At 52.8% G+C, this 26,427-nt stretch overlaps 1 protein-coding gene and 1 long non-coding RNA gene across 3 annotated transcripts in view; one reads left to right on the top strand and one right to left on the bottom strand.

The window, feature by feature from the left end:
* TLX1 (T cell leukemia homeobox 1) overlaps positions 1-23,432 on the top strand; it is a 68,383-nt gene extending 44,951 nt beyond the window's left edge. The window contains exons 2-5 of one of the 2 annotated variants that reach the window (XM_074339169.2): positions 13,317-13,382; positions 15,357-17,687; positions 19,745-19,946; positions 22,345-23,432. In XM_074339169.2, the coding sequence (XP_074195270.2) occupies positions 17,117-17,687; positions 19,745-19,946; positions 22,345-22,567 (996 nt within the window). In that variant the 5' untranslated portion in view covers positions 13,317-13,382; positions 15,357-17,116 and the 3' untranslated portion in view covers positions 22,568-23,432. Of the gene's footprint in view, positions 1-13,316; positions 13,383-15,356; positions 17,688-19,708; positions 19,947-22,344 lie in introns of both variants that reach the window. The other variant, XM_019724944.3, reaches the window with a different exon arrangement.
* On the bottom strand, positions 7,633-16,460 carry LOC141572904 (uncharacterized). Its single transcript, XR_012498455.2, has 3 exons — positions 16,324-16,460; positions 13,023-13,173; positions 7,633-7,827 (listed from the first exon to the last, which is right to left on the bottom strand). It is a non-coding gene; the product is annotated as an uncharacterized LOC141572904 (long non-coding RNA).
* Positions 23,433-26,427: the final 2,995 nt, after the last annotated feature.

Genomic DNA, 26,427 nt, shown 5'->3' with positions numbered 1-26,427 from the left:
GAATCTCAGCTAGGGGCTCCTGGAGGGGAGGGCCAAGTCTTTCCTCATCTGAGCTGTGCCCTCAGGGACACTGCCTTCAAAGAGGTCACTGAGTTCCAAGGGGAGGCCAGGGAAGGTGAGATAGAGATAAGGGGAGCGCTGTGCGGCTGGGAGAAGCTTGGAGGTGAGCTGGGGTTGGGGCAGGCATTTCACCAGACTCAGCCGCTCAGATTCATGTACCTCTTACACACCCAGACACCTCACGCTCACAAGGGGGGCGTGAGGAGGGAAAGGAGGCAGAGAATTTGAAGAAGGTGAGCAAGGTGGGCATGTGAGAGGGACTTGGGAGAAGGGGTAGGGACATTCTTCATGTACAATTTTGGGGGTACCTACATTGAATTCTAACATAAATCCAGGCAGTACATAAAGTATATATGCACTTTATGGCTTGTTATATGAGTATATTGCTCAATGAATTTCCACAGAGTAGACACAACAGCACCCTGATCAAAAAATAGAATATTATCAGTACCCAGGAACTCTTCATGCCTCCTTTGCAGGCACAATACCCTATTCTGACTTCTTATACCATAGATTAATTTTGCCTGTTTTTATATTTTAAATAACTAGAATCATAGAGTATGTGAACTTTGGGCCTGGTTTCTGTTTCTTAGCAGTATAGTTCTGAGATCGATCCATGTTGTCGTGCAGGCACATTTTTAAACACTATTTGTACCTGGAGATAAATACACACACAAGAGCTCACACACAAGGACACCCGTGTGTATATGGTTCTGCCACAAGTATGCACACTTAAACTGCTCACACACAATCACAAACACACACCCAGGTTCTCATGCACACACATTCTCATTGCACTTACATACGTGACTGTCATATATATATATTTATACATATATTTACACCCAGAAACTCATGCTTAGACGCACTCATGCAGGTTCTCGCACGCAAATGCATTTGCAAGACACACATTAAATGTACCTCGGTTTTCACACTCTCACACCATGCACCTCAAACTCACACGCTGGTGCCCATTATACACACACACACACACACACACACACACACACACACACACACAGGCCAAATCCCAGCCTCTCAGGCTCAGGCTCTAAACAAACAGAGGAATGTGATCAATTCGACAGCTGAAAACTGTCCTGAGAGCAAAGCTGTACTTTGTTGAGAAACCGGAGCCTTTATTGGAGGGATACAAGTGTCTGTGTGTCTGGAGGCTGGGGGAGAAGGAAGGTGGTGGGGTGGTCTCCCAGGGCGCCTGTGGCCATTGGGCTGTTTCCATTATAAAAAATGATGAAAGGACAGGCGCAGTGAGAGCATGGCTGTAAGTAAATAAAGCTGCCACCTTTGACCCTTGGAAGTCAGGGCTCATCCCAGAACGAATGCCCACTGGGGTGGGGGGGGCGTTGCTCAGGCCCAGCCCAAGTTCTCCAGCACCTCAGACTGAAGGCCAGACTCCCAAGGGGGAGGAGCAGGGGACCTGAAAACCTATATGATGCCTGGGAAGGGATGTGCAAAGGGAAGAGGGGGAGGAGAAAGGAGTAGGGAATCAGGAAGGAGGGTGGGGACAATGGGAGAGGGTGAGGGTCACAGGGAGGGACAGGGAGAAGAGCTCTGACTTCTGGCTCTCCCTCCCTGTACTTCTCTCTTTGTCTCTGTCTGTCTCTCCCTCGCATTGTCTCAGCACCTCTTCAGGTAGCTTTTGCTCCTGGTCTCTGAAACAAGCCTACACCCCCCTTCTGTGTTTAAGGATTGGTTTGCTTGTTTTTCTAATCACCAGGAACTACAGGCAAACAGGGGTTAGCAAAAATAACAAACACAGGCAAAGTACAAAGTCACCAAGAATTCCAGAAAGGTTGAAAATGTGGTTGGTTCTGGCTTTGACAGAAATGAGAGTGTTGCTGGGCCTGCCCCCATGGGCCCCTCCTGAACCCCTTTCCCAAGAAGCTTGCCCAGCTCAGCAGTCAGCAGGCACAGTCCCTGGCTTAGAGCAAAGCTCTACAAAGTTGGCTGCATGGATAAATAAATTAATAAATGGTGAATCAATGAAAGGTTTCTGGGTAATCAACCTCCCCAACTCTGCCTAGGTTCAAAGCTCTTTGAATACATATGTGGGGTCAGCCTCATTGCGAGCTCAGGAAGTCTCCTTAGCCCTTTCCAGCCCTCCTCCTCCTCTTCCTGCTGCAGATGACCCTCTGGACCCCCTCTCCCCAGAAATGACATTCATTTTATTCTGTAGCCACCACAGCTCTTAAAGGTTCACCTGGTCCATTCCCCAGGAAAAGAAAGCGCTTTGCAATCTGGCTTTCAAAGACCCATGCCCTGCATGTCTCTCCATCCTGCAAAGACCCAATGGTCACTCCCTTTGCTCTTCCTGGGGGCCACTGAGTGGCCACTAAGTAGGTCCTGGGATGTCTTACCTTGGTTAATTATAATGAGAGTGATAATCACAGTCACATATACCAATAAGCACAGAAGTTTCCACCAAAAATAAGGATGCTCCCAGCTTTACATACGAGGAACAAACAGGGAAAGATGATGGGAAACAGGCCACTACACATCCACCCCTGTCACCCCATCTGTGCCTGACTTAGCAAGAAGATTTGAGAAAGACAGTTCAAGAAAAGCGTCCCCATTTTCCTGCAAACCTGGAGATTCGTGGTGAGAACCGCAATCCTGAATTGCAGGGAGTGATTGCTGGAGGAAATTGAATGCAAGAACGCTCCAAGTGGGACAGAGAACACCTCCTGCGGACAGTCCTCTGCCCAGTGACACTTGGCCTGCAGCCAAATGCCCAGAACCTGGCCCTGTTTACCCCCCAGGCACAAAGCCTGTTTTTCTCACATCGCTGATGGAGACTTGGCTTGGTCTTTGTCCCTGGGGGAGGGGAGGGTTCAACCCCCATGGAGTGGGTAGAAATCTGAGGCAGCTGAGCCCTGTGTGTCAGCACTGGGTTCTTGGTTTGCACCAAAGACCCCCTCTTGGCCAAGTCTCTCTTGCCTTGTCAGCTGAGATGAAGGAGAAAGCCAGGTGGGCTCAGCTTCAAAACCAGCCAGAGACCCTGAAGACATAGGCAGCATGGAAATCAAACACTGTTTTCCGCCTCCTCCCTTAAAGTTTCCTCAACCCCAACTCAATCATAGCTTTTACTGAGAAGTTCCTCTGGACCACACACTGTTCTGTGGGTTTACATGAGTTAAATGGTTTAATCCTCACAACAATTCTATGAATAGGTGCTGTCATGCCTCCATTGTACAGATGAGAAGACTGAGATCCTGAAAGGTAAAGTTATTGGCCCAAGGTGACCCAGTTTGTAAGTGGAGGACTGAGATTGGAGCCCAGGAAGTCTGGCCTCTAGGGAGCTGGAAGGTGTCTGAGTCTGGTTTGGGGGCAGGGAAGCCCGGGTTCAGGAGTCAAATCAAGGAAGTGAGTATCCATAGCTGGCTGTCCTGCATCCCCACTAAGGGGTGCCTCCATCTGACCCGGAGCAGATCTAGTCCCAGCCCTTCCACAAGCAGCACCAACTTCTTTTCTGTGTTGATGGAAAGGTGGAAGCACTTATGCTCCTCTCCTTCCCCATTTCATTGAACAACTACCTTCTCAACAACCAAACATTCCATCAATGTGAAACACCAACTCTTTACATCAATCATAAAGTTTCATCCCTTGATCCAAACAAGATTAAGACCTGTACTTTTCTGGCGTTGTAGTCAGTAAGGACATACAATCTCTCTTGCATTTTTTAAATTTAACGTTCTATTTTTCCCTGCAGCTACACTCCTCTTAGTCGTTATTTTAATTTTTTAATCCATCTTGTGTTTAATTTTATATGATATAAAATAACTTATTTTTCAAGTGGCAAAGCTTTTCTCAGCACCATTTATTGAGCTATGTTCCCTTCTCCCTGTTTTCTAACATGTATATTAAATTCTTCGGTGGCTGGGTCTATTTCTGGGCTCGCTTATGCCTCACTGATTTAAACGTCTATTTTGGTGTCTATACCATACTGCTTTCGTTTACTTGCCCTAAATGATAAAACATAACTAAATGTTTTAACAGCTGGTCAAACTTGCTCTTCTTTAGAAAATTATTTGTTACGTTCACCTATTTACTCCTTTATGTGAAACTTAGGATCTTTTGTTGTTTTTTCTGAGTTCCAAGAAAATTTCTAGTGTGACTTTGCTTAGGGCATTAAGTCTATCCATTTTTTTGGGGAATATTGACATTTTTACAATGTTTAGCATCTTCACCTAGGAATATGGTAAGCCCCACCATTTCATCTGTGTCACATTTAGCAGTTTGAATGGCTGTGGACTATTCCTTCGTACCGATGTTCCCTAGCTGGCTTACCCAGTCCCTTAGTGTCAGGTATTTGGGTTGCTTCCAAGAGCGAGCTATTATGAATAGTGCTGCTATAAACATCTTTGTACAAATTGCTTTTTTATTTCCTTGGGATATGGTCCCAAAAGGGGGATTATCTGATCAAAGAATGTGAACAGTATCATGGTTTTTGTTATATAACCCAGGGAGAATGGGGCCAATTGACAGCACCACCAGCAACATATAAAGAAATATCTACTTTGCCTTTAACAACTCCTTAAGCAACCTGAAGACTTAAAAGAGTAACTTGTTCCTAAGGTAAACAAACCACAGCCGCTGGAGGAAAAAAGAGGGAGTTTGAGAGCGCAGGGTTCTGAAGAACACTGACCCTGCAGCCGAAGGCACAGGCTGCCCCTGGCCTGTGGCTGCCAGGCTGTCTCTGGGTCCTTCTCAGAACGAGATTCCCCATCAGCATGTGAACCTGGTCTATTTTCATTTACTTAGCATATGTTTGTATAGCATTTATTATGTGTCAGGTACTATTCTAAGCACTTTACAATTATTAACTCATTTACTTCTCATCAGTTCAAGAGATATAGCCTATTATTATCATGCCCATTTTACAGATGAAGAAACCAAGTCATAGAGAAATTTGCTATAGTTCATAGAGCTGGTAGGATTTGAACTCAAGCAGTCTGGCATTAGATTATGACTACTGTGCACTGCTCCCTTGACTAGGAACTTAATCCCGCTTGTAGCTGCCCTTCTTTTTCTGGGTCCTTCCTTGGAAGGACCAGCAGCCCCAATCCCCTACAGGGAAGGAAGACTCTAAATCTTCCTGTCCTGGGTTTCAGGCCTTCTAGTTATTTCCTTTTCATATATAGCCACCATGTTTTGGATCCTGCCATGTGCTATCGTGTTTCCCCGAAAATAAGACCTGACCAGACAATCAGCTCTAATGCATCTTTTGGAGCAAAAATTAATATAAGACCCGGTCTTATTTACTATAATAAGACCGGGTCTTATATTACTTATTTTACTTATAGTAAAATAAGACCGGGTCTTTAATATAATATAATATAATATAATATAATATAATATAATATAATATAATATAATATAATATAATATAATATAATACCGGGTCTTATATTAATTTTTGCCCCAAAAGACGCATTAGAGTTGATTGTCCAGCTAGGTCTTATTTTCGGGGAAACACGGTATCCATTGGGCTAAGCACTTTTACTTCATTTTAAAATTTTCACCACAATCATACAAAATAGGTAGTGTATCTTCATTTTGTAGAAGAGCAAACTGAGGATCAGAGAGGTTAAGTGTGTTGTCCAAGATTACACAGCTGTGTTAGAGTGGCAGAGGGAAAATTTGAATCCTGTTTAAACATCAGTCCCTTTGGTCTTTCCATTATTCTTGGCCCCTCTCTTGCCCCCGAAGCTCCACCTTTTACCCTAGTGTATTTCTCTTTGCCCTAATTGGTTTTCCTGAAATACACTGAGGTGGAAACAAACCCTTTTTGGTACAGCTCCTCTGCTCTTCCTGGTCACTGCCAGGCCTGGCTTCACCAGAGCCCAAGGAGCCAGCCCTAAGCAAAGTGCCATCTTTACCTTGTGCTTTTTGGAACTGAGGGCCACTCCCTGAGAGAGGCCCAAATAGCTCCTTCCTTTCCTGTTTCAAAGTCCACACCCCTCTGGTGCCTGCCCACTGGTTCCTACTTCCTGCCTTAGGATCTTCATCTGGTTTACTGAGTACAGATGACGGGCAGGTTCTGGTTCCAATGAACAGAACACACCCCCAGCTCAGATTTATGCTCCTCCTTCTTCTTCAGGTCCTCTCAGATGACTCAGAGCTCAGGTACCTTCTGGGGAGTGGTTTTTCCCAATCCTGTCATACAATTGTAGGAGCCCCAAATACCCTGAGCACACATTATGCTCTGTGTACAGAATTCCCGCCAAGGATAAAAGAAGGCATTTCCCTGATCCCTGGCAATCTCTGGAAGATTCGATGGCAGCATCAACTTCCGAAACTGGGCCTGGCATGTTGACTGGTTGTGTATTTGTGTTTGTGCGTCCTTCTGTATGAACATGTCAACCTGTGTGGTTGTATACTTCTCTGGGTGCACGTTTTTCAGTGGGAGACAGACAGCACAGCTGCATGTCTGCACAGAGGGACTCAGGACTTCCAGGACAGACTGATGTACTATGTTCAGGAGTTTTACATGTGTTTTTGAGAGTGAGGGTCTGCATGTACCTGTGAGCTGGTGTATGTGTTTGTGTGCACACACTGTACAAGTTGGGCAAAAGGGCTGGTTAGGAAGCTTTCCAAGAGCACTCAAGAGGGAGACCGAACAGGTGAGGTAGGGTGGAGAGAAAAAGAAAAGAGAAAAGAGCATCAAGCCTAATGCTTCGTAAATAAGTGAAGGGATGTCGTCGTAAGTCTGCAATGCCCCAGACAGATTCAGACAGGTTTGCAGCATTCAGCAAAGTCACTTGTAGCCCAGGGCAGGAATGGCAGGTTGGAGTTGGTAGTGCTGGCCTGACCAGGTAGAGCCCCAGTTTGAAGGGAGAGAGAGCTGGAGACTATGGTAAAGCATTGCTCCCACTCCCCCATCTTCCAGGCCCTGTCCCCACAGGCCCTATGACTTCTCTGAGGTAAAGATGGTTTGGCCTTTGTAGAGGTGGGAGCAGAGGCCTTGCCAGTGTCCCTCACCCCTCTGGCTGCTCCAAAGGCAAACGAACTGAACCTCGTTCTTCCAGAAGCTGTTCAAACTTTTCGCTGACTTCAGAGAGATGGAGGAGGGGGGAGGAAGGAGGGTAGGCCTCTGAGGAGCGGAAGCTTTTGCTGAGGCTGCAGGCTACCCAGCCCCTCCCTGGTTCCTCATTACTGTGGTCCTTGGGCATGACATCTCTTTTGATTTGAAGGCCAAGAAGAACCCAGAGCTGTGTTAATGACCAGCCAGCACCAGCGAGGCCTGAGGCAGGGGGCTGGCTCTCTTGACCTTGAAATCCTATCTGCAGTTTTCGGTTGCATCGATATCCTATTTCTCCAGAACTTATCTCTACTGCCTTAGCCTTGTCCTCTCAGTGGGACCCTCAAGAGGAGGGAAGTTAGGGAGGCAAGGAGAAGGGCATCTAGTATGTCTGAGGAGCTCGTCAACTGAGTCTGAGAACATGAGCACGGCTGGACTACATTCAGTTTCAAGGACTCCAGACCTGCAGGGATGACAAACCTGTTACATAAATGTTAATGCAATAAGAAAGACGGTAAAGCAGATACATCCACTGAATTAGGAAACTTTTACATTGTCTCATCTTTATGTCGATTCTGACAATGGCTTTGATGAAATAGAAGGCAGAGTCCACTGTGCATGTTTTATCAATGAAAAAAGCAAGGGCCAGAGAAGTCAATTGATCTGTTAATTCACATTTGTACAGCAGTGTGGCTGGGACTCCAATCCATGTCTCTGTGACTCCAAATCTATAACAACAAAAAAGGCAATTTTTAGAACTGTGTGCTATTGGCCACTTGAGGGACTCGTGAATTATGCCTGGAGAATGTTGGGGACGCAGAAATTTGAGCTGGGCTTTGAAGTAGGAGTAGGCATTTTCTGTTTCTTTTCTTTTTTTGTGGTGGGGACATGGGTGTTGTCAGAGCATCGCACCCAAGACTTGGTTACAAGTGTGAGAGTATGTTAACTCAGTTGACACAAAAAGGCTAATGGTAGCCAGAGACTGGGGGAGGGTACTACTGATGAAGCAGAAAGTCAGTTGTGGGCCTGGAATGGTAGGATAAAGGGTTTCGATTTCTCTATAGGCAACGGTGAGCAGTTTCTAAGCCAGGGAAGGTCTATGTGCCCTGCATGCCCTTTAAGGGAGGAGAACTGGGTCCCTCCAGCAGTGTGGATTTTGAAGAGAGGGGCAGAGCATGAGCTGGGACCAAAGTGTTGCACAAAAAGAAGTTAAAAGAAAGAAGTGAGGGTGTGAATGAGGCTCCCCAGCTTGGAGGCGGGGAGCTAGCGAGGCTGCCTCTGGAGAAGGGGAGCTCCAAGCCAAGAGGCCCAGAGAGGAGGGTGGCCCTGGCAGCCCAGGAGAGGACACAGGCTGATGGAGCCCTGGAATGCAGGGCAGCCATGCTGTGGCCATTCTTCCCGAGTGTGTGGCCTGGGCAGCCCCAGGCTCTGCGTTCTGAGCTTCCCGCCTCATTGAGAGGTTATTAATAGGGAGTTTGTCTGGTGTCAGAGCACAGACATAAACTGCATTAGCATTACCCCATAATCTTATTTAGTAAATGTTCATGCCGCTCCGTCTCCTGTAATTGCATTGGGAAGATGCAATATTTATGAAAGGGAAGAGGGGGATGTCACTGCTCATCTCAGTGATGCAGTAAAAGTCCCGGGAAACACGGTGCAGGCTGCAGAGGCCTGGCCCCCAGCCTGCAAGAGCGCCTAGTGCTCCTTTGTGCCTAGCGTCTCTGGGTGGCCTGCCAGGCCTACCGCCAGATTATTGCCACCCACGCCCACCCCCACACCCTTTCAGGAGCTTTGGGCAGCAGGGCAAAGGGTTTTGGAGGTGGCAGTTACGATTCCCCTTGGCCTTACTCCTCCCAAAGGTGTAGTCCCTGTCCAATTCACTGAGCCCTTCTGGAGGGCACAAGGCTGCCAACTTTGGATTGCTCCACCCCCCGTTGGATTTCTAGGGGACCTCACTTCACTATGTATCCTAAGTGGTTTGGCAACACTCAGCAGACAGCAGTGGAGGGCAGCAGCAGGTGGGGGGGCTGTCCTGGCTGGGGCAGGGTCTCAGCAGCAGTGCTGGCCACTGGATGGTCCCTAAAGCCCACAGCAGCCCTAGGTGCCTGGGGTGGTGGCCCTCTCGCACACTCCTGGGATCCCCCTGGCTCAGTCTCTAGGACACCTCTCCAACACACACACACACACCCAGCACCCCACTCACTGCACAGGGGCTTACAGTTCTCAAAGCTTTTGCACACTCTGAAGTCAGTCAAAGTCCAACCCACTCATTCGCCCCACTCTCACGCAGGCTGCACTCTGTCTGCCCACGTGGAGCACGTGTCCCTCATGAAGGCATCCAGACAGTTCAATTCCCAGCAATGGTTCACCTCTCTCCTCCTCACACCCCACTTCCCTGGCAGGGAAGGGGTACCCAAATCAGAGGCAGCTGAGAACCAGGGAGAAGAGTGGGTGGAGGAGGGCCATATCAGCTCCTTTGCTGCTGTCCCATCAATCATAGCGTCACAGTCCAGTTGGGGATCCTTGGTACACAGTACCACACGTAGTCTGCGGGACAATGGGATTATTGGGGGATGGGGAGGAGGCCGCCCCAGGCAGGGGCTCAGGCGGCGGTGCCTCCTTCCCTCAATCCATCCCTCAGCACCCAATGAGCGCCTGCGGCACCTGGGGACTGGTGGCAGAGGGGACACGGGTGGCGTGCGGGTGGCAGGGCCTGGCCAGCCTAATTCAATTAGCTGGGCCGCCTCCATCTCTGCACAGCTCTGGGCCCGCAGGGGCTGAGCTTCGGGCAGCTGCTCATTGTGCTCTGAGCCCATGCATATGGATACAGTTCCTCACCCTTCCGCACCCCCCACTTCTGGCACCTGCGGCTCTGTCCGCCCCACCCCCCTCCGAGAGAAAGCAACCTTGGCCTCCCCGAAAAAGTTGGGAAACTGTGTGGCTGCTTGTGCCCCAGTGTGGCCAGCAGAGTGTGAAGGGAGGGAGCAGGAGGGGCCGTGGGAGGGTGTGGACCAGCAGGTTCCTAGAGTCGGCGTGTACCTGTGCAGTGTGAGCTGCAGGCTGTGTGGGAAGGTTCGGTTTGGTTTTGCATGTTTGCCGAGGGGATGTGAGTACGGCTGGTGTGTCTGTGGGCACCTGTGTGTGCCTGTGTGCAGGAGATGTTGAGCGTCCGTGGAGACTGTGTTTTGTGTGCAATGTGAGTGTGGGTCTGGGAGCTGGTGTGAGAGGGGGTTGTAGCTGCTCCAGCATTGTACCCGGGAAACCTAGGGTATTCCGTGGGTCTGTGCACAACCATTTGTGTATAGACAGGAGTCCCTGTGCAGTCGAGTTGGATATGGAACACATTACCCCACCACCACTAGCACCGGCAGCAGCCCCGCAGCAGCTGGGTCTCCCAGACCGAATTCGTTCCCCCCCTCACCCCACCCCTTGCTTTTCTGATGGACGAGAAGCTTGGACGGTTCATTTCAAACTCGACGACACTTCCCGAATCCACCAGGCTCGCCAGGCGGCCAGGCCCTCTTAACCGGCGGCGGCGCCCCAGCCGATCAGGTTATCCGTTCCCAGAACAGCCGGGCCGTGGCTCAGTGGGGGCCCGCAGCTTCAGACACGCCTCTCGTGTCCCCCCAAACTACGAGATTGGTCCATGCCAAGGTGGCCGGAGACTGCGAGATCTCCACCTCAGCCTTCCCCTCCGCAGCTCGGATGGAGGACCGCTGGGAGTCCGGGTTTTGGGACTCCCATCTGTCCTTTGGGTCTCCATCTGCCCTTCCTCTGAGGTCAAATCTATGCTTCTTGGGGGCAAGGAATGGAAGCGAGAAATGGATAGATAAGGGCACTGCAAGATCTTGGCGCTGCCAGAAAGATCGCTCATTCTGGCTTTACTGGAGACGGTAGTGGGAGAACGCGCACAGCCGCAGAGGTGGGTCACGAAGGGTATCGGCCAGCCCCTCGCTCGCTCGTCTCAGCCCCTAGGATAGTTCCTGGAAGACGATGGCCCTCGGAGGCCAGGCCCGTGGTGGGCTAGCGCTCTCTCGTCCCCCTCCCTTCCCCGCTCTGGGTGTGTCTACCTGGGGTGCCATCTGTCATCCAAAATTCCTCCCACAGGCACAGACCCAACTGGCAGCTGAGTAGAGATGAAGGTAGAGGCTAAGGATGGGAAGCTGGGCCTTGCCCCTGGTTCCCTGGGTCTTAAGCGGAGCTGCTCTACTAGATCCACTGGTGGAAGGCCCAGCTTGGTGCCCTCCTGGGCGATGCTCAGGGAGCCCTCCAGGAGCTGTGAGGGGATAACAAGGTGTGGGGGGGTCTGTCTTGCCCTGAACCTTCTCTCCACACACCCTCTGCCCTGTGCTTTCCTGAGAGGAGACCTAGAATCAAAGGGTATATCCTGTCAAGGGCACTAATGCTGGATGGTGGGACCTGAGGGTCTTTGGCCCTCCCTTGGGAGGGAGTTGGTCAGTGCCTAGGGGTGATAGGGCCAACAGCTTCCTTTCAGTCAGAAACTGAGAGGGGAGCCTTAGAAAGGAGGGCCAAACATAAGACTCCATTGTTCAAGCAGGCTTTGAGGTAGGGGAGTAGGGATGGAGGAGAGAGGTGCTGGCCCCTAAACCAGGTGACACTAAGGTATGTCCTATATCAAGGACGGTCTGTCTCCTACCCACTGGGGTCCCTCCACTGATAGGAAATGTGTGCCTGACTTTTCGTGTTAGAGAGTTCCTTGGTTCCTGTTACTAGAAGGATTGGGTGGGGACACCTGGGGCTGGCCCTATACAACCCCTGCCTTCCTACCCCAGCCCTGAAGAATCACTGAGTCACATGGCTGGAACCAGCCTGACCTGCTCACTCCTTCCTTCCCAGCTTAACCTTCTGGAGACAACCCCCACCCCTACCCCCAGGGCTCTCGGAAGGTGGGGTGCCCTGTACTGGGTCTCTACGTGCCTAAGTTACCCGCTGTGCAGGCATCCTCCACGGAACAGGAACATTCTCCTGTCTTTCCTGAGGCAGAAAGGGCACTTTGGTGTTGGGAATCTGACCTCAATGGTCCCACCATGAACTGCTTCATGTTATATGTCCCCTTACATATCTCTCAGCCTGATTCACACTTTCCCTGCTAAATACCCATTGGGCATACGCTAGCCCCTCTTCCCACACCCACAGGCCCACATATGGCCATTTCCCTGACAACTACACTGGAGAATGAGACACCCCTCCCACAGATACATACACCATCAGCAACACACATCGTTATTCCATTCACACTTGCACACAGTCGCTGAGGGACACCATCGTATGTGTCCATTACAGAGGGACAGTTGTAGAGATACACACTGATCCTGTTACAGAAAACACGTTCTTGCGTGCTCACTGACACACATATCCTTACATCGACAAATCCAGTTATAACAGTGAATCCAACTCCCTTCCTCTTCCCCAGGATTCTTACAGACGTGCATTTTGGTTGCAGTTGTGTCCCAACAGCCTAACACTGATATATAATGGACGCTCAGTACATATTTGGGTAAACACATAGCTGGGTACATTTTTTAAATTATTCCTTAAAGACAAGCCCAGTATATCTGCACAACAACCCTCACTGTCACGCACACTTCCATATCCAGCTTTCCCCTTATGGACACACAGTCCCACAAACGGAAAGTAATTAAGTTATCACACACACCCCTAAGCTAAAGGACAACCCCTGGCCCAGGGTTCTCTCCCAGAGGAGGAAGGGAGCTGTGTGGGATCCAAAAGGGCCTCCCGGGTGGCTGAGCCCTCCCTTTTCTCCTACCCCAGCCTCAGCCTCAGACCCAGCTGCTCCTCTTTTAATTGGAGGCACTTCTTTATTCTGCAGGCAAAGGGGGGCGGGGATTGGGTGGCACTGGGGGAGGGGATGTTACCAGGTGGCCTCAGGGCTGGAACTCACCTAGACATGTGCAAAGATACTCCTGCAAGGCAAGGACCTCATCTGCCAAGTTTGGTGTTGAGGAAGCAGCTTGTAATGAATAGAGTCAGAAAAGCACCATTGGAGTGCAGTCTCTGTCCCTTTCCAGCTTTCAGTGCCTCAGTTTTCTCATCTGTAAAATGGAGACAACAAAAGGTACATCACAGGATGATTGGAGGATGAGATAATAAGTATGACTGAAGATGCCTAGGACATAACTGATGCTTTGTGAATCCTGCCTTCTCCTTCTTTACCTCATCTCCTCTTTCCTAACAGGGCTACTCTGCAAGGCATGGAAAAGCACTGTGGAAACACAAAAACTGCACCAAATATAAGCTCTGTGTGAGTCTCCCTCCCCATTTCAGAAAACTTTCCAACCTGCAGCACTGTGCTCAGGTAGCACTGCTTTGGGGAGAAGCGGGGGCCAGAACCCAAAGTATCCTGGACCTCTTGTCTCATCTTTCTGGGCATAGAAGGGACTAAGAGGGTAACCCTGCCCTCAGCCACTATCCCATTGGAAGACAAAGGCCAAGGTCAAGCTAGACTCAAAGAACCCTGACTGGGGGGAGGCCAGCAGTTCAGAAATGAATTGGGATAAAAGTTGCTTCTGATAAGCAGGAGAGGTGGGTGGGAGATCCAGAAGAGACCAGTCAGGCAGGCAGCAGTGAGGGCAGGAGAAAGGCAGGAGCCCTGAGTTTCTGGATTTGATGAGTAGAGCATCCTGACAGCTTTAGTGGGTCCCTAGGCAGCTGTCACCTCTGCCAAACTTAGACTGGACCAGCAAGGTTTAGTTCTCCTCCCAGGTACCCTGGACAACTAGCACCAGAGCTGAGGAGTTCAAGAGCTGAGTGAGGCATATGTCCAAAGGGTGGAACAGGCAGGATTGGAAAGCCATAGGAGCTGGAAAGATGCATCTGGAGGAGGAAGGGAGGAAAGGAGGGCTGTTAGGAACATTCAAGGATTTCCTGCATGGGGCAGTGTGACAAAAAGAAATTGTTCTGAGGATAACTTAGAAAGATAGGGTTTTAATTGCAGCATCCAGAACTGTGATTAGACACAAATGTGACTAAAAGGAGCAAGGCAACTGGGACCCAGCCTCAAAGGATGCTGAAGGGCCTCTCTCCATAGTTTTCACCCTCTACAGGGAAAGTAGTTCAGATGTTGGGATCCCAGCTCAATTCTCTTCTGTCTGTGGAACTTTGGCAACTTTGTTCATCTTACGGAGTCTCAGTTTTTGTTTTTAATGAGATACAATTCACATACTGTAATTTCAGCCATTTAAATCATACAACTCAGTGATTTTTAGTATATTCAGTTGTGCAACCATCACCACTATCTAATTCCAAAATATTTTCATCACTTGAAACGGAAACTTTGTATCCATGTGCAGTCACTTCTCACCCCCCCGCCCCTCTAGCTTTGGGCAAACACTAATCAACTTTCCACTTTTATGGATTTGCCTATTCTGGATGGTTCACATAAATGGAATCATATAATATGTGGCCTTTTGTGCTTGGCTTCTTTCACTTTGAATAATGTTTTCTAGGTTCTTCCATGTTGTAGTATGAACCAGGACTTCCTTTTTATGGCTGAATAATATTCAATTGTATGACTATACCACATTTTATTTATCCATTCATCAAATGATGGACATTTGAGTTGTTCCCACTTTTGGGCCATTATGAATAGTATTGCTGTGAACATTCATTTTGTTCTCTTAATTATTAAACAATGAAGATGTTTCTATTAACTTCACAACATTGTTGTGAGTCTTCAATGAGATCAGTGTGGTGTGCTGTCTGGCACATAGTAGTTTCTCAATAAAACATTTATGTCTATCTCTAGTTCCCTCAAGAGAAGAGGCAGGAAAGAGACACATTCAAGTTCAAACAACTTCCATAGAAAGTTATGGAACCTCCTGGGTAGAGGTGTAGTACCCATATTGAGTAGGTACTACCCACCCAATGGAGCTCTCTTCATGTTTCTGCTTAGTGTTTACAAACAACACCACATCTGGCTTTGTACTGAGTGGGCCTTGTCTACCTGCCTGGAGCCCAGACAAGTTTTTCCCCATAGAGATGCCCTTCCAACCAGCAGCCAGGTTTCCGGGTAACCCATAAAAGCAAGTCCAATTCAGCTCTTCTGTCTTGATCAAGCCACTTAGCCTCTCTGAAGTTTGGTTTCTTTGCACCTGTAAATTAGGGGTAATACTCATCTTAAAGAGTTGATGTAGAGTTCATAGTGTTTTCCATAACACTTATTACCATCTGGTTTATTTTATTTGCTTCTTTGTTTATTGTCTGACCCCCTCTACAGAATGTCAGTTCCATGAAAGCGGGAACTTTGTTTTGTTCACTGCTGTTTTCTCAATGCCAAGAACCATGCCTGACACATAGTAGGTACTCACATAAATTTGTTGAATAAAGACACTCATGTATTATTCACTCAAGAAGACTCCATTTTGTGAATTGGGGCTATACACCACAGGAGGGAATAGAGATGAGTAAGCCATTCCTGCCTCCAAGGAGATCTCTTCAAGTGGAAGGAACCAACACTTTGGCCAAAGCAAATATTACACTGCAATAAGATTTGGTAAGTAGAAGATGTACCTTTGCATTCTAGCATCTTGTCTGATGGAAATAGCCCTTCTCTGAAGGCCTGTTGAATCTGAAATAGACCAGAAATAGATCCCAAGTGATCCAACGTGTGCCCTTCCCAGAGCTTGGCTCCTGAGAGAGAGAGGACCTTTCCATACTGAAGAGGAGAAAGAGAGGAAGCAGAAAAAGGGAGTTTCCTCCTTCTCTCCTGGGCTCTAAGCCAGTCAGCCACAGGCAAAACTTTGAAAAGGCCTAAATTTGTCCTGGATGCACTTCCCTCATCTTGGTCTCACCATCCCCCAGCCCCCACTGCCTTCAGCCCCTAGGCCTGCCTCCCAAGATTCCAAAAGAAAATAACTCCTTCCCTTCACCAGTCCAAAGGTTTCTTGCTTGGAATAGCCAGCCCTGGGCTAGTTGCTAGGTGAAAGCAATCTGATTGAATTCATTCACATACTGTGGGAACTGCTTCTTGAAACATCTGTTTATTCTAAAGGAAAAGAGTATCTTGAGGCATGGGCACCCTGGCAGCAAGTCCCAAGCCAACTCCCTTGTCTTGTGCCTGCCTTTTAGACGTCTTCCCTTCCTCAGTTTCTCTAAACAGCTGAGTTGGAGGTTGTTGATTTTTCTCCCCCAACTTATAGTTGTTCATAGGCCCGTGTTTTAAAGAAGGACAAGCCTGAACTCACCTTCCTGCCTCAGGGGCCTGGGCTCCATACCTGGGGAGTTGACAGTCTTCTACTGTTTAACAAGCTGGATTTGAAGTTTGGTGTAAATCCTCTGGTTGATGGACAGGTGTTTCCAGGCTGAGCCCTTGGGGAGATTCTCCTGTAGTGCAAGGACACCTCTTCCCCAGAGGCCAGTGGGCTGGACCCCTTTGGTCCAATTCAAAATGAGTGGACGGCTCCTGCCTGGCTGGGAAGAGGGCTGTGACCTCCATCTCCTGGGCTCCATCTGTCTATCGGTCTCAGGGAATGGCCGCCTCCTGTTCTTTTTCTTTCTCCTCTTAAGTCTCTGGTTCCCCTCTTCCTGAACTACTTCTCTGAGCCTCGGTCTCCGTCCTTCTGTCTCTGGCTCTGGCATCTGCCTGGGCTCCCGGCCTCCCGCTCCTCTTCTGCGCCCCTCCCCCGCGCTGTCATTCACCCCGCTCCTCTCCGCGCACAGCCAATGGAGAGACCCGGCCGAAACTGCGAGGCTAGCTCGCACCGGGCTTTTTCGCCCGGTGATTGATGTCCCAGAGTCAACAGCTAGCGAGCAGCCTGAGTGGTGAAGGAGCAGCCAGAGAAGGATAGAATACGGCGCCCCCTCTCTGCTTCCCCTCCCCCCTACTTTAGCCCTTCTGCGCACTTCGCCTCCAAGTCTCCACGCAGCTAGGAGCCGCGCTGCCGCCTTCGCGCCCCCGTGCGCTGCCCCCAGAGCCAAGAACAGCGAGCGCCGCCGCCCAGGCCCCCCCGCCCCGCGGGGCCGGGGCCGGGGGCCAGCATGGAGCACCTGGGTCCGCACCATCTCCACCCGGGCCACGCGGAGCCCATCAGCTTCGGTATCGACCAGATCCTCAACAGCCCGGACCAGGGCGGCTGCATGGGGCCCAACTCACGCCTCCAGGACGGAGAATACGGCCTTGGCTGTTTGGTCGGAGGCGCCTACGCTTACGGCGGCGGGGGACCAGTGGCCGGGGCCGGGGCAGGCGGCGCGGGGGCCTACGGCGCTGGCGGCCCGAGCGGTCCTGGTGGCCCGGCGGGAGGCGGCGGTAGCGCCTGCAGTATGGGCCCGCTGGCTGGCTCCTACAACGTGAACATGGCCTTGGCGGGCGGCCCCGGTCCCGCCGGCGGCGGTGGGGGCAGCGGCGGCGGAGGGGCGCTGAGCGCTGCGGGGGTGATCCGGGTGCCCGCGCACAGGCCGCTAGCTGGAGCGGTGGCCCACCCCCAGCCTCTGGCTACCGGCTTGCCCACCGTGCCCTCGGTGCCTGCTGTGCCGGCAGTCAACAACCTCACCGGCCTCACCTTCCCCTGGATGGAAAGTAACCGCAGATACACAAAGGACAGATTCACAGGTGAGTCCGGCCCGCGCGCGCCCCGCCTGGCCGCGGCCCGGGCTCTGCGCTACCCCTCCCCGGCCCAGGGGCTCCCTGCAGTCCCCTTTGCGCGCCAGGTCGCCCAGCTCCTCTTGGCGCTTCCCCCAAGTTCAGCCGCCCGCCACCTTTCTATGCTCGCGGAGTTGCCACGCGGGAAGAGTTCTCCCAGCCGCGGGGCCCCTCTGCTTCTCTCTCGCAGGACCCCTGCTCTGAGGAGCGCTCCCTGATCGGCTCTCGGAGTCCCTAGGCCCGATCAGGCGGAGGGAAGGGGAGTGTAGCTTCGGGACTACCTTCCGCCGGCACTTGGTGCTCGGGAATCTCGGAGGAAGGGGCGCGAAGTGAACAAACTGTTTCTTCCGTCCGGGCCGATGTTCTCTGGCCAGGCGGCAAGCCCCAGAATCAGACGCAAGGAAAGAACAGGTTGCCCACCGCTCGTCCTCCCCGCCCCCACATACACACCAAGCTCCAGTGTCGCGCTGCCAGGCGGGCAGAGGCCACCAGCCCGACTACAGCAACAGAGCTGGTGGGCCTGGACTGCGGGTTTCGTACAAGTTGGTGGCAGCGTTGAGGCTGAGCCTCCCGCTTCATTTTCGTTCTGTCCGGGCTCGGCTTGCTCCCCCAACACCCGGCCCTCCGGCGTGAATAACGCACCGGCGAGGCCCACGATCGATTAGCCACCAAAGGACAATTCCTGGGACGATTACGCACTCGGCGGCGCCGGCTGCCGCCCTCTCCGCTGCCTACTCCGTGCCTTCCTCCGTTTGCCCCAGCTCCCTCTGCTACTGCTTCCGCTCCTGGCGTTCAGCTCTAGCTCCTGCGGTGGCCCCTTTCCCTGGCCTCATTTCCCGCTGCCCTTAGCGTTCCCTGGATCCAAGAGCACGATCCTCCCGCCGGGCCAGGCCCCCACGCCCGCTGAGAAGCAGCCATGAGTTGAGTCTGGGTTCCCTGTCTGGCCTTAGAGAGAGGAGGCAGGAGGCACAGGCCGCTGCCGAGACATGGGACTCCCGTGGGGCTTGGGATCCAGGGCCCAACTGTTAAAGGGCAATAGGCAGCTTAGAGCTAGACCCCAGGCTAGGAGGTCCCAAGGCACCCCAGGCCCTCTGCTCCTGTTCCGGCCTTGGAACCTTGGCTCAGACTCTGGGTCTGTGGCAAAAGTTTGGGGTGGGGTGCACAGAGGCAGAAAAGCCATTCCATTTGGGCCCTGTATTTAAGGAGCCCCAATGCCTCAACACAAGTCCTCTTGGGCCTGGTGAGTCAGGGCCTGGTGCCTACTCCCCCCCACCCCCCAGCCCAGGCCAGTCTTGAAGGGCTCAATTGGAAACCCCAGCCTGGGGCCCACTGGTCCTGGATATCTTGTGAAAGGTACTCCACACAGGGCCTACTTAGGGGACCCACAGCTCATTCTAATCTTGCTTCAGCCTGAAGAAGGTCCTGAGGGAGTTAGTGTAAGGCTGTTGCTTTGTGTCACCTTGTGTTCCCCTGTGTCCTGTGTGCGTTTGTCTGTGTGCCTGTACCTATTTACCAGCTTCTTTGGGTGTATAGGTCTATAATGTGCCCCTGTTGAATGTAATGAGTCTGTGTATGTTGCTGTGTGATGGAGGCTCTGGTCAGGACATAGGGTCCAGGGTATTGACCAAGCGTGGCTTCTTACTGTTGGGCAGCTTCTCTGAGGCTGGAGGCCTGAAGCTGTTGGGGGTCGGGGGCTGCAATCTTTAGCTCGCCTCAGACATGTCCCTCAAGGAGACTGGGGAGGCGACTGCAGCTGTGTCTAGTTGGGCACGTGGGAGCCCAGGGCTAGGCAGGCCTCCGTGGTGACTGGCCGTGGCCTGGCTGCAGGAGGCTGTTTTCTGCCAGGGCTTGGACCTGAGGGCTGACGGGAGGATCAAGGCCCTGCTCAGGGCGTCTAGCCGCTGCGCTCGCTGATTCGCGGGGTGTCGGGCCTGGGACATCTCCTGACGCTCTGCCGCTTGCCTCTGCCGTCTGTCTGTCTCCCGCTCCAGTGGCCCTCTCACCCTTCACTGTAACACGCCGTATAGGTCACCCCTATCAGAACCGGACACCCCCCAAGAAGAAGAAGCCGCGCACGTCTTTCACACGCCTGCAGATCTGCGAGCTGGAGAAGCGCTTCCACCGCCAGAAGTACCTGGCCTCGGCCGAACGCGCCGCCCTGGCCAAGGCGCTCAAAATGACTGACGCGCAGGTCAAAACCTGGTTCCAGAACCGGCGGACGAAGTGGAGGTGAGCGCGCGGGGCGGGCGCGGGCGGTGCAGTCTCGGGTCGCTCTGGGTTCCGGGCCTCTACTGGCGCTCACACTCCCTCCGCTCCCGGTTTCCGATCGGTTCGGGGGAGCCGGCCGCTCCTGCTAGGCTCGCGGGCAGCGGGAGGCAAGAGAGGCCGATGACCGAGATGGGGCTGGAGAGCCCCGGCTGTCTTTCACCAGAGGCTTCCTGGCTTTCTGGCCCGCACATTCTGCCTGTGTAGATGCGGCTGGTCCTCGCCGCTGCTGGGGGAAATACCCGGTTAGAGCAGTCTATGCAGTCTGGGCTTCCTGAATCAGTGAGTCGTGCGGGGCGTTTGGTTTGCGCAAACTCGCGCTTACAGAGATGCTTCCTCTATCCCGGAGCCTGGAGACAGAATGGCCTGCACTCTGTTTCTGCGCCCCAGCCGGGCTCCCGGCAGAGCGTCTGGGGCCCCAGACCGGCAGTCTGGGCTCTGCTGACTCCCTGCTACCGAGACGACCGGCTTTTACGCAGCGAGTTCTACACCCTGGAAGGGGAAAATCAATCCGCGCCTGCTGCGGCGGGGTTTTCGAGGGTCCCACAGAACCCGGGATCAATTAGGAGCAGATGTGTGTGTGTGTGTGTGTGCGCGTGTGTAAGGGGGAGAGAGACAGAGAGAGAGAGAGAGAGACAGAGAGAGAGAGAGAGAGAGAGAACGACAGAGAGACGTCTATGTGGGGAAAAATAGTGTATTAATGTAGTTGGATGTGCGATGGGAGAAGGGGAAACCTCTCTCTCTCTCTCTTTCTCTCTCTCTCCCCCTCCCTCTCTCCCTCCCTCCTCCCCCCTTACATACATAATGTGTCCCACTCACTCCTAGGCAATCTTATTTCCCCGCACACACCCGCGCTTTCTCTGCTGCGCCTCCTTGCACCCCTGCACCCTCCCGTACATTTGGCCCGCGTAGTTCCACGTCCTCCAGGAGTTTCTCGCTAGCTCAGGCCTTAGAGGGGAGCGCAAGAGAGTCTGGGCGAAGGTGGCGGCGCCGGGCCGGGCGGGCCTGGGGCAGGAGGAAGGAATTGGAGTTTCCTCTTTTTCTGAATGAACGCGAGGAATCTGCCCGGGATTCCGCCGTCGTGGCCACAAAGGAAGCCACTGCCCCTCGAGTTTGTTGCTCTCTCCTCCCCACATTCCTGCCACTGGGATGGGGGTGGGGGACCGGCTTCAGACCTCTGGAAAGCTAAAAAGGGAGCAAGGGCTAGCTGGGTACGGGGGAGGGGGCACTGGTGTTCCCAAGGCCCACCCAGAGCTGCAGCCTAGGGGAGGGAACCGAGCCGGCAAGCTTCCCCCCCACCCCCGCGCGCCCTTCCCCCGCCCCAACCCTGGAGGTAGGGGACAGAGAAAACAGTGGCAGGCTGAGAGAAACTGAAACACAAAGGGGAGGGGGCAAAGATAGATACCTCACCCCAGGGAGAAAAGAAAAACCCGCAGCCTTACGAAGTCTTATGTATAATAAAGGAAAGCGATGGATGACAAAATCCTCCATTTTCATTTCAAACACATTCCCTTAATTCTGAGGCAACCAAAGGGGTGGGGGTGAAAGAAAAACAAGAGATAAAAATACAAAGCCCAAAGAAAGAGAAACAGGCAGTTAAACGTTTAGGAAAGAGAAAGAAGAGAGCCGGAGAGACACACAGAGCGAAAAGCAAAAAGGGGCGGCGGGAAGGAGGCCGGGATCCGCCGCTGGGAGAGGCCCTCGCCGGCTTCGCGCGGCTTCATCGATCGCCTACAAATTGCTTCTGGAGGCCCCGGGGACTCCCATTAGGTCTGTTCACCTTAGAGACAGACGTTTGATCTCAGTTGACGGGGTGGAGGGGAGGCATTAAAAGGAATCAGTGAGTCATCGCCTCCCTGGACAGCCTCGGAGGAAGCCGACTGGTCGGGCGGCAGTGCGGGCTGGACACAGACCTTGGCGCACGAGGTCAGAGGCCTGGGAGACGTTCTCAGAGAGAACTGGGAGAAGAGAGGTCCGGTGCAACAGCTCTTACCCACTGGCTCTTGCCTGTGCCTTGGATTCATGGGGAGGGGAGGCCCCTCAGGCTGAGGACGGCGGCCCCTGGCCTTCCTCCGCTGGGGAGAGGCGATACCGTCTTACCCTTGGCTGCGCCCTCCGAAGCTGGTGGGGGTGTGGGTGCCCAGCTGCTTGGGCCTAGCAGTTTCCCACAGCTTCCCCAGGATAGCTCGCTCGATCTACTTTTCGGGTTTCCAGTCTTTGTTGGAGTCAGGAACTTCAAGATAGGGAAATGCGTTAGAGGGGCCCAAGCTGGAGTTGGGCGCTGCCAAGCCGAGCAGTGCTTGCTCAGGCTATCTCCCGGGAGGGCACCAGAAGAGTGGATAACGGCTTGTCCTCCGTGCAGGCGGCAGACCGCGGAGGAGCGTGAGGCCGAGAGGCAGCAGGCAAACCGCATCCTCCTGCAGCTGCAGCAAGAGGCCTTCCAGAAGAGCCTGGCACAGCCGCTGCCCGCTGACCCGCTCTGCGTGCACAATTCTTCACTCTTCGCCCTGCAGAACCTGCAGCCATGGTCTGACGACTCGACCAAGATCACCAGCGTCACGTCGGTGGCGTCGGCCTGCGAGTGAGCCTGCCCACCACGAGAGGCCCTGGGCCCAGCCTAGGAGTCGCAGAGGCCCGAGAGCCAGGACTCTCTCCTACCCCTCCCGCCTCAGACTGCACCAGGGAGGGGAACGCCGAGCCCCTCCACAGGGGCCCGCGCGCGTGCTCACCGAAACTGTTCTCTCTTATGCGGAAAAGAAGAAAAGAGAGCAGAGGACAGGGACCCGCGATTTCCTCCCAGATGTCCACGCGGTCCTGAGCCTGCTGGAACTATTCAGAGTCCTCTCAGTTAGCGTCTATTTTATTTTATTCTGATTTTTCACATGGAAACGAGAGGCAGGGGAGGTGGGGGAAGAAGAGCTTCTGGGTTCCCCAGAGGACAGCATGGGCTGTCATTTGAACCCTCTCTCTGTATCCCACTCCTATCCCACACACACACATAGAAGCAATTTCACTCACCCTCTTGGTGTCACCCCAGAGTCACACACAGGCGACCTATGGCAGAGTGTCATGCATCCACAGGGTATAGCCTTCTCACCCTTGACCCTCACCATCAGGTACAGGCCAGGGGTGACCCAGACTCATTCTGAACAGCATGGCACTTCTCACAAACACAAGGCCACGGCCACACTGTGATACACCATCCCACACACAGCAGCCACAACAGCGTCACTTGGCCTACGAGGCCGTCACGCATCCTAGCTGCACCCAGGTACGCACAGGCAGGTTTTCATACAAACTTAGCCTATTTCTCCAGATCCTGTTCATAGGGGGGAGGGGTTTAAGTTATGCACTTATAAGGTGTTTTCTGTGTAACCATTTTATAAAGTGCTTGTGTAATTTATGTGAAAAAATAATAAAACCCTCCGGATCCGGAGTCAGGGCTGCCTACTCCTTGCTGAGCCCAGTACCTTGCAGCTACTTCGGTTTGGTGTGAGCTGGTGCTGCTGGGTTAGTCACCAGTGCCTGAGCTTGAGGGACATCTGGGGGCCAGGACCTGTGGGTTCTGGAGAGAGGAAGGAAGGGGACAAACAGAGAGAGTAGAGCTGAGGAAAGCAGAGAGAGCCAGGCTCTCCTGGGACAGCTAGTGCTTGAGAGGATATAATGTCTTTTGGGTGTGAGAATTGTGTGTGTGCATTGTATGTTTGTGATAGTGTGGCAATCAGGATGTTACTGATAATGAATGGTTGTAATAGTGTTTAAGTATGTAATTATGTTTGCAATTATTGTGTGTAAGTGCTTGTTTCTGCTTAAGTTGCAAATCGAAACTATCATTATGCACTCAAACTTGTAGTGATATGTGTGTAACCATGTGTAAATGGGGCTGTGTTGTTTGGATAATTGTGTGATCACTGACTTGTATTTGTGATTGTGAATGAATCGTGTATTAATGTTTATGAGACTGCATATTAGTTTCTCCTTGTGAATCTGTTTTTGTGTTAAATGTATGAATGTCATTGTGTATCATCTGTAAATGTATGAATGTAATTGTGTATGAGATGTAACCATGCATGAGATGTATATTTTACTGTATATACTTGTGTGTGACAGTATGTGATTGGGGAAGTGAATTAGTGGGGAGTGTGGATCATTGTGGGTGACTGTCCCTGTGGGGAGTGTGTGTGAGTGGGTGTAATTGTGGACTGGTGGTGTACATGGTGCTGGAGGTCCAAGGTGGGGTATGCAGATATAGTGTGGGGGTACCAACACCTGCTAGGAGTTCTGGGGTTCTAGGCCCCTGCCCAGCAAGCTGCAGAGACTAGGGCACACTGAGTCAGTAAGGGGGCCAGGATCCTGTGTGGTGCTCTAAGCAGGACTTCGCAGATGCAAGCACCACTCTTCCCTAGGTGGGATCTGAATAAAATCACTTCTCAGGGACCTTCAGAGAGGCCCCAGACCACTCTGCCCAGGACAGCAGCCACAGTGCACAACCCTCCAGACAAGTCCACCCTGCACACAGTAGACCAATCTCAGCTACACAAAACTGACTCGGGCCTGCTTTTGTGGAAGAAGCTTGATGGTGGAGGGTCTGGGGAACATGCCATCCTGGGGCGGCAGAGTGGGGAGATAGAAGACTCTTCTTTGGGTTAGGAGAGTGAGAGAACTTTGTGGCTAGAAACTAGAAGTGAGTGGTGTTGGGGGCTTGTTTGTGTGTGCAATGGGACTGAGGGAGGGGGAGCCATGGAAACCAGCAGAGTCATTGTCCTCATCCCTACCCAGGCTGCCATCCTGGACCTGCCCTATGAAATGGAAACAAAGCACAGGAAGGAGGCACAAAGAGAAATTTGACTGTGTGGGGAATGGGCAGTGCTCCTCCATTCCTCAACAGTGGTTCCCTTGGAACCCGACCTCTGAAAGAGAGAATTCTGGGTCCAAAGCTCATAGGCTAGTCCCCTGCTTCCATCCCCCAGGCTCAAGGGGTACCAAAGCTGGGCCCTGACAGGCTGCGGGTTGTTGGTCTTGGGGAGAAGGTTCTGGCCCCAACGCCAAGTCTGCAGTGGGTCTCCAGCTTGCAGTGGCTGCAGCACCCAGTGCCGGGCTGAGTGAAATCCAGAAATGGCTTCCTGGAATCGCAGAATTCGTCTCCTGCCTGCGGCTGTCCCCTTCTCTCCCGCCGGGACTGGAGCCTCCCGGCCCGCACTCTTCGTAGGGTAAGGTATCTCTCTATTTGCGGGCGTTAAGGCTCACCTTCAGTGTCCCCCACCCCCAGCCCAGCATTCCAGAGTCTCAGGACCTCAGGGGAGACTGGGGCCTCCCTCCCATCTCCCAATTCCTGGAACCCCCTCGAGAAGCGGCTGTGCTCCGAAGGCTCCTGGATATTTTCTGGCGAACACTGTCCAACTGAGCAGCTGAGGTAGGAACCGGGAGGAGCTGCCCGGCCCAAACACAAACCCCTAAACCGGCTCTGAAGTCTGGGCTCTTCACCGCCAATCCCTGGACCCCTCTTGCAAGACAAACGGAAGCAAAATTAGGCATAACGCACCCCACCCCCAAAATATTTCCTACTTCCCCATCTTCACAAACAGCTAGGGCTCACACTCCTGCACGCGCCGGCGAATGCCTGCTCAGTCCCGCAGCTTTCGGTTCCTGTCCAGCTTGTCTGGGACTCGCGGGGAAGTGGCATCCCCACATCCCGGGATCGCGAGCGCTTTCCCCCCGCTCTGGCGCCCACTGCGAGTGGCCACCAGGCTACCCTGATCAGCTACCCGATTCCACGTGCCTGCTCCCTGCGCTCGCTGGAGGCCCGGGTCGCGCGCTCTTCGGGGCCTCTCCCACGCGCCCAAGCCCTCGGGCAAGGAGTCCCACGGACGCCAGACTTCCCGGGGCACTGAGGCTCTCGGCGTTAAGGGACCACGCAAGACTTCCCTCTCTCCGCCCAGAATTCGTTGGGACCGAATCTCGGCAAATCCCGCGTCGGCCGAGAGCCGCTGCAGCCGGGAAAGGCCAGGCTTGCTGCGGGGGCCTACACATCCAGTCCCGCGTGGGGCGGAGCCCGGAGGGGAGGCAACTGCGAGGGTCACAGCAGAAAGCTCACAACTCCCCGCCTGCCACCGTGCCTGCTTGGAAATGGTCGGTCTCTGTTCGAAAATAGAAAAGGGACTAATTATCCGAATAATTGTATGTAGAGGTGAGGAGAAAGAAGAGGAATTAACGAACCTGCCTGGGTAGAAGGGCCTGCTTTCTTCCTTGGCTTGAGTGAGCCGACTGCACTTCCCGGATGAGTGAGCCCCGAACACCCAGCGAGGTCGCTCAGTGGGCAGTGGCCTGCGGGTCCCAGAAACTTGTGCAGGACTGGGGTCCCAGATGCCGTGTCGTGCCTTGGGTGGCACACAGAGAATCTGGCTCAACCTGTTAACTATAATAGAGGCATTGTGTGGCCCAATCT

The sequence above is a fragment of the Rhinolophus sinicus genome, chromosome 15 (genome assembly GCF_057876585.1).
Source record: "Rhinolophus sinicus isolate RSI-liver-muscle chromosome 15, RSI-T2T, whole genome shotgun sequence".
Lineage (NCBI taxonomy): Eukaryota > Metazoa > Chordata > Mammalia > Chiroptera > Rhinolophidae > Rhinolophus > Rhinolophus sinicus.
Note: the sequence above shows the minus strand (reverse complement) of the source record. Positions and strands in the feature narration are given on the sequence as shown.